The following is a 7,700-nucleotide window of genomic DNA, read 5'->3' on the forward strand; positions in this document are numbered from 1 at the left end:
AAGGTGCCAGTTCACAATTCTTCTCCTCAGGGAATTGGTCTCCTCAGTAGCTGGAAGAGGATACAGGGTCAATGCAGGATCTTTTTATACGTTGACAATTATGAGGCTGTTTGTGCACTGATGAGAATGAACCAGCAGGGAGAAGAAAGAGATGGCAACTTTCATAAGCAAAATTACTGAGAGACTCCAAAAGGATGGGTGTAAAGCAGGTAAAGCAGGCCACTCAAAGTGTGGTCCAAGAACCAACAGTATCGGCATCAACTGAGTGCTTACTGGAAATGCAGAGTCTTAGGTCCCGCCCTAAGTCTACTGATTCAAAGCCTCTCCAAGTGGGACCCAATACTGTGTTTTAACAAGCCCTCCATGTGATCCTTATATGTGCTAAAGTTTGAGGAACACAAATAGTCTAGAACACAACTGAAAAGTTGGCCTCGGGTGGATATTCTTCAAGCAGGTCTTTGGGAAGTGACCAAATTGTTGCTTATCTCTGAACCCAGCTACTGAAAGGACTCAGAGGAACATATTTAAACTGAGTTTCCAGGTATCCCATCTCGATAGATTACATGCCTGCTTACCTCTTTCATTCTTTTTTAAAATGCATTTTTAATTGTGGTAAAATACATTTAACACAAAATTTGCCATCTAAACCATTTATAAGTGCACAGTTCAGTGGTATTAAATACTTTCACACTGTTGTACAATCATCACCACCATCCATCCCCAGAACTCTTTTCGTCTTGTAAAACTGACAGTCTATACCCATTAAACATTAACGTCCCATTTCCCCTCCTCCCAGGCCCTGGCAACCATTATACTTTCCGTCTCTATGATTTTGATTATCTAAGTACCTCATATAAGTGGAATCACACAGTATTTGTCTTTTTGTGACTGGTTGATTACATTTAGCATACCTGCTTCATTCTTGAGCACAGTCCCCTTATGTACTTTCTTATACAGAATTCCACAGAGGGTCACAATCAGAAGGAAGAGCAACACCTGATTAACTGAAACAAAAACAGAAACACGTTCAAGTTTAATGTATCAAGCTGAAATTGTGGAAAAGTTTAGAACAGCCATGTGAGCAGATGCATTCCCTGACATACCCTGGAGAGGTGGTCTGGGACCTTTCTTTAAGCAGATGGCATGTGGGGTAAGAAGTTAACCTGGGATACTGTTGATGCTCAAGGATACACACATGTAGTTTAAGGAGGATCCAAACCAGGGCTAAATCCAGGCAGTCTGATGGCAGAGGCTACAACCTTATGACTATATGATGCTGTCTTTACTGTACATAAATACTTTGTTTCAAATAATAGCCAACATTTATATAACACTTACGATGAGCAAATACTTATTATGAGTACATGTTCTTAGCCATTAGAACCCACCTAAGATCTTCTCAGTTAATTCAACCACTGGTCAAGGATGACGTACAGAAAATTCTTGCCTTGGTTAAGAGATTGAAAGACCTGTTTACCTCTTCCAGTTTTAAGCCTCCAGGAGCAACTGTCCCCAAACAGCAACACTTGTCCCTGGGATTTATTGAGAAGTGGAATGGTGTAGGGCAGTGCTTTCTTAAGCATGGAGCATATACCACTGGTTATACCAGAGATGACTTAGGAGGTTTGCGTTCATAGCATAAGGAATATAAAATCTCAGTGTGAGAAATCAGTCCTAATTTCATATGCAGGCAGGCAACAAAAGCTATGCAGAATTGAATGACATTCTAATCGTATATAGTTGTACAATCACATTCTTTTTATGATTGGAGATAATTATTTTCTATTTACAGTAAGGATATAAACTTCCTATTACAAAGTAAACTTATAAGTTTTAAAAAATCGATCGATTTAAAGAAAATAGTCATGCATAGGACAGAAGGAACATAGATGATGAAAAATTGTGAAGGTGGTACACAATTGCCTGCAGTTTGGAAAACACTGGTAGAAGGGGAAAGGGCTAGGATTTAAAGCCAGACTCAAATCTCATTTCTACTACTTCCTAACTGTGTGGCCTTGGACAGGTTACTTAACCTCTCTGAGCCTCAGTTTCTCATCTGCTAAATGAGGATTGTAATAATAATTATTACTTCGTAGTTGTATTTTGAGGCTCAATAAAGATTTTACAATTGTTGTGTATTATTATTTATTATTTTTGTGCATCAAGATATTTAACATTTATAGGCCTCATACCAATCTATTTTCTGGCCTCTAGGCTTTTTTTCTTTACATTTGTAAAATTTATAAAATGAAAGAGTTAGACAGTCTCTAAGGATGACTTCCAGAACTGCATTCTAAGGCCCAATGATTCCATCTTGCTAACTGACACACAGCTCCTCTCTGCCTCTGGTGTATCAAATTCCGTCAGAGACAACGAGATACTAGACTCAGTTTAAAACTAAGCTATAGAGAAGCAGAAGATAAGGGACAAAGTTATATAGTTTATCAATACATCTGATTAAGATTCACATGCCACAGTCAGTTTGGGGAAGTGGCCCACAGTGACTGCTGTCTGCCCCTTTCAACCATGGCTCCTATTGCTGATAGAGATAAAAGTTTTTTTATTAGTATAAGTATGTCCCATGCAATACTTGGGATATACTTATACTAAAAAAAATTATTCATAGTTTATCTGAAATTCAAATCTAACTGGATATCTTGTCTTTTCATCTGCTACATCCGGCAACTCTACCCTGAGGATATCAGTAATACCATCAGGTTACCATATTTCCCCCATATTCACAAATTTCTCAATCTAAAATCAGGGTCAAATCAAGGTTTTGATGGGGTCTGATAAAATTTGAGGTGAGTCTTTAAGAACAAGAATACAAAATTACAAATGCTAAATTGGACAGGAACATGAATATTTATTTACAATGAAAAAATAATCTTTGCAAGTTTTATAGAAACATATGACCCCTCTCATGATAAGTCAACCTCTGTCCAAAATACTTAACTACTTTCCATGTGAATCATCCTGAAATAATGATGCCAAGAACTGCTTGTGGGAAAACTATGAAAATCAAAGCATATTTCAAAAGAAAGAAAAGCCAAGACCCAGCATCACAACAGCCCTCCAAAATATCTCTTTTTAATCATTAATTGTAATCTTACTTTTTCGTAACAAAGCCATGTGTATTCACGTAGATAAAAAACTGTGACCTGTGGATTAAAGAAAAAAATTTTGTTTAAAAGAAAATCAATCCAAAAGTCATCATAAAATTATTAAGGACCATATCTTTGACTGTCAGATATGTGGTGAATTGTGCAATTATCCTTTACTGTTCTGAATCTAGAATTTTTTGAAACTGAATACTTCTTGAATGTGTAGCTTGCTTCTTCAAATTGACATCTCCATTTGAACCACGCAAAGGGACCCCAAGACGAAATCTTTGTCTTCAAGTTTTTTCACCTTCGCCAAAAAGAGCCCTGCCAGCCTCTGGGTTAGCAGCAGATCAGATGGTGCTAACCGAAAGAAGTGTCACACAGGTAGGTCACCTTGACCTAAAATATCAACCCCATGCCTTTTACTTTGCTGTCATAATTTCATTCTTTTGATAAGGAAGCTTTTATGTCTTCAGGAATCCCTTGTGGATACAAAACCATTCCTGAGAGGGGCACACCTACACTCAAGTCATTCATTCATTCATTCATTCAGTATTCATTAAGATCTTAACAAAAGCCCAGCACCATGATACATACTGGGGATGCACCAATGAACAGATTTGTCCTTGTCCCTATCGTCATGGAGTTTTCAATCCACTGGGGGAAGGAGATAATAAGACGTAACAAATAAAATAGATTATGGTAAGTGCTATGAAGGAAGCAACAGAGGTGCTGAGATAAAGATAAACAGAGGTGGGGAGTGTGTCAGGAAGAGAAATCAGGAAAAGCCTCACCGAGGAGATGGCACTGGATCAGAAGGAAGGCTTCTTCGAAGACGGGCTGGAAGGCTGCCAGAGACAGATGTGGGATAAGCTTTGCCAGTTTTGCATTACTGTACACTGTCTGAAGTAATTAAAATACTCACCTTTTTGCAACTTCATATATACCAATGTTGAAAAGCCCTTCTACCTCTATTTTGAAGATTATAGAAAATAAAGAAGGGGCCAGGACACAAAACGAAGGGAGACTTTTCACTTGATATTCTTACAGGGCTTATATTAAACTTATTTAAGAACCAGTATGGCTCTCGGCACTGATCAATTAAAATGGGCACCACCGCTGTCCCACCAGTATATTCTGACTAATAAACAGCAGCTATAGCACCCACAGAATATTTAATCATATGAACGTACTATCTGTTGAACCAAATAAACAAATAGTTCAATACAGGAAATTCTAAGTACAGACACACACAATGCATGTTCTGATAAACAACCAGAGTGGCTGTCAGAACATCGACCATTCTCATATTCTACAGACCAACTTTTTACTTTTTACATGGAGCTCTTGGCTTGCATGAGACAAATCCAGGGCAAATTCCAAGAGGACTAGCAACTAAATATAATCCAGGAACAACTTTTAACAGACGAGGCCAATTGCTTTTTCAGTGAATAAAGAATTAGCTTAATGAGAACTATTTTTCTGCCATTTGATACATGTTGACATGGTAATTTCTTCGTGGTGCCCTAGCTTTCTGTAAATATCCTACCTGTAAATACCCTATCTGTAAATATCCTATCTGTAAATATGTGTAAATATCCTATGAACTTCCATAATTAGAAAGGGTGCTCCACCCAGGGAAACCACAAATGCTGTATAATATATATTCAGTACACCTGCTTTAAAAATCACTTACTATGATGCATTTATACTTGCTATTGAGTGTATCAATAATTTGATCTTTTCTATTGCTGAATAGAATTCCATTGTATGGATATATGAGTTTATTTATCCACTTACTCACTAAAGGACGTCTGAGTTGTTTCCAGTGTTTTGTGATTATGAGTAAAGCTTCCAGAAACACTTGGTTACAGGTTTTTCTGTGATTCTAAGTTTTCACCTTTACCACAATATCTTCAAGTGGGATTGCTAGGTCATTTGGTAGATGTGTGTTTAATTCTACAAGAAACTGCCCATCTGTTTTCCTGAGTGGCTGGATCATTTTACATTCTTAACAGTAATATAAGAGAATTCCAGTAGCTCTGCATTCTTGCTAGCACTTAGTATTCTCAGTAATTTTAATTTTTGCTGTTCTTATAGATATATGTCACTCTGGTTTTAATTTGCACTTCCCTAATGACTACTGATGTTGAGCATTTTGTATGTGACTACTCGCCATCTTTATATGGTTGTGATGGTTAATTTTATGTGTCGACTTGACTAGGACATAGAGCACCCAAATATTTGGTCAAACATTATCCTGGGTGTTTCCGTGAGAGTGTTTTCGGATGAGATGAACACTGAAACAGAGGACTAAGTAAAGAAATTGTCCTCTCTGATGTGGGTGGGCCCCTACAACTAACTGAAGTTCTTAATAGAACAAAAACGTTTGGCCTTCTCCTGAGTAAGAGAGATTTTCTTTAGCCTGACTGCCTTTGAACTGGGACATGGTCCTTTTCCTGCCTTCAAACTCGAATTGAAACATATGCGAGTCCTGGGTCTCAAGCCTGCCATATCTTCACACTTGAACTAGAATTATACTATTGGCTTTCTTAAATCTCCTGCTTGCCGATTCCCCCTGCAGATCTTGAGTCTTATCAGCCTCCATAATCGCACAAGCCAATTCCTTCTAATAAAGTCTCTTTTACCTATATATACAACTTATTGGTTGTTTCTCTAGGGAGCCTTGACTAATACAGTGGTGAAGTGTCTGTTTAAATCTTTTGACTATTTTTTAATTGAGACATTGATTTTTTTTTTTTTGAGTTTTGAGAGTTCTTTACATATTTTGGATATAATTCCTTTGTTGGGTATATGATTTACAAGTACTTTCCTCCAGTATGTGGCTTGTCGTTCCATTCTTTTAACAATAAATTTTGCAGAAAAAAAGTCTTTCATTGCGATGATGTCAAATTCATCAATTTTTTTCTTTTATGGCTCATGTGTTTGGTGTCATATCTAAGAATTTTTGGCCTAACCTGAGGTCACGACGAGTTTCTCTGACATTTTCTTTAGAGAGTTTTGTAATTTTATATTTTATATTTTGAGTTAATTTTGCATATGGCATGAAGTATAGGTCAAAGTTCATTTTTTAGCATATAAATATCTAGTTGTTCCAGGATCACATAATGAGAATACCATTTCCAGGGAATTATTTTCTTTAATATTTTATTCCAGTTTCAAATCTAGAGGATGAAGTGTTTCCAAAAGAAGGGAGAAAAGGCTCAATACAGGTTTTGGATTTCCTCCTACACTTCCTACAAGGATTATAGATCTGGATAGCCACAATGGCTAAAAAGTGAGTTACATTATCAAATAGAGATTCAGCAATGTGCTCAAAGTAGCATCAGGCTTAAGGAGGCAAGAAAAGGGACAATATGCTATGAAAAAGTTTCAACCAAATATTTCCCCAAATTCAAATCCTATCTTTTCACAATATTCTGGAGTATTTTATTTGTGCTCTGAAACTCAAGAGAGCTAACAAGCTCTCTGTTCTTGAAACACATCTGTTACAACCCTGCTTCCTGGTATCCCAGTTCACAATTTATCTAGATGATTATTACAATACTTTATATATTCATTGGAAGAAGCAATGGGCATTAAGAGAAGCATGGGATAACTGGACAGGTTTGGTGGAAAGCATAGTTAAACCATTAGAAAAGAATTTTAGATTATAAAATTCAAATTAGTCTAGAAATCTAAAATTCAATTTTGTCATATTTATATATTCATTTGCTTCTTTGTGGCATTCTGTCAATCACCCCAGGAGCTGGAAACTGACTTCCTTTACGTTAGAAAAAAGTTAATTCATTATAAATAGCAATCGTCTTGAAAACTCAAAGTTTATTTTAAATTAAGTTGATCCTTCTTAATTATGGTCCTTCAAAGGAACTTGTGAACTTGACATTTGACTTGCGGCAAGAGTCAGCCAACAGGGAATAATACCCTTTAGAAATTAGCAACAAGACAGAGACAGCCTGCAAGACAAGACAGGCAGGATGTCACAGTACCCTAGGGTTTCTTCATGAACTAAAGTGTTGTGAGAACTTGATCTAGACAAATTCTTCAACAGGGATCTGATGCAAGTCTTTAATTCACTGTAAACAAGCAGCTACAATGTCCCTTTTGTTTTCCTGGGATATAGACTGGATACCCAAAGCTCTGAGTACATTTGCAGTGACCCTTCTCCTCTTCCCCTCTTGCACCTGGGAAAGAATCAAGCCCAAACAGCACACTATTTAGGATTCTTCTGAGATTGGTTTCAGGTAGTTTTGAATCCATTTATGATTTTAGATGACATGCGTTCAGCTAACTTTTTGAGAAGATATAAGCCTTACCTGATCACCCTGTCCGGGTGCTCCCTGATCCCCGTTCCTGTCCCCATCTCTGTACTTCCGACACTGTGTTCTCACATGATGGGTGTGCCTCTCTTTCCCACGAGATGGTGAGAGGACTGACGACAGGTACTGTGGCTTACCTACCTCTGTGTGTCTCAACAAATGTGCGTGGAATGAATGAGTGAGAGACAGGAGAGAGGAAGATAGGGAAAGAGGCTCTTGTTCTGTTCTTTAATCTGAGGAAGAAAGGGGTCCGCAT

General features: G+C 37.4%; 1 protein-coding gene across 1 annotated transcript in view; it reads right to left on the reverse strand.

Moving 5' to 3' along the window:
* The window catches only part of GLT8D2 (glycosyltransferase 8 domain containing 2), a 31,021-nt gene that overhangs the window by 14,814 nt on the left and 8,507 nt on the right, over nucleotides 1-7,700 (reverse strand). The window contains exons 4-5 of the mRNA XM_023527452.1: nucleotides 3,114-3,161; nucleotides 912-1,004 (exon numbers count right to left, since the gene is read on the reverse strand). Coding sequence (XP_023383220.1) covers nucleotides 912-1,004; nucleotides 3,114-3,132 — 112 coding nt within the window. The 5' untranslated portion in view covers nucleotides 3,133-3,161. The remainder of the gene's footprint in view (nucleotides 1-911; nucleotides 1,005-3,113; nucleotides 3,162-7,700) is intronic.

This window comes from Pteropus vampyrus, unplaced genomic scaffold (genome assembly GCF_000151845.1).
Source record: "Pteropus vampyrus isolate Shadow unplaced genomic scaffold, Pvam_2.0 Scaffold16, whole genome shotgun sequence".
Lineage (NCBI taxonomy): Eukaryota > Metazoa > Chordata > Mammalia > Chiroptera > Pteropodidae > Pteropus > Pteropus vampyrus.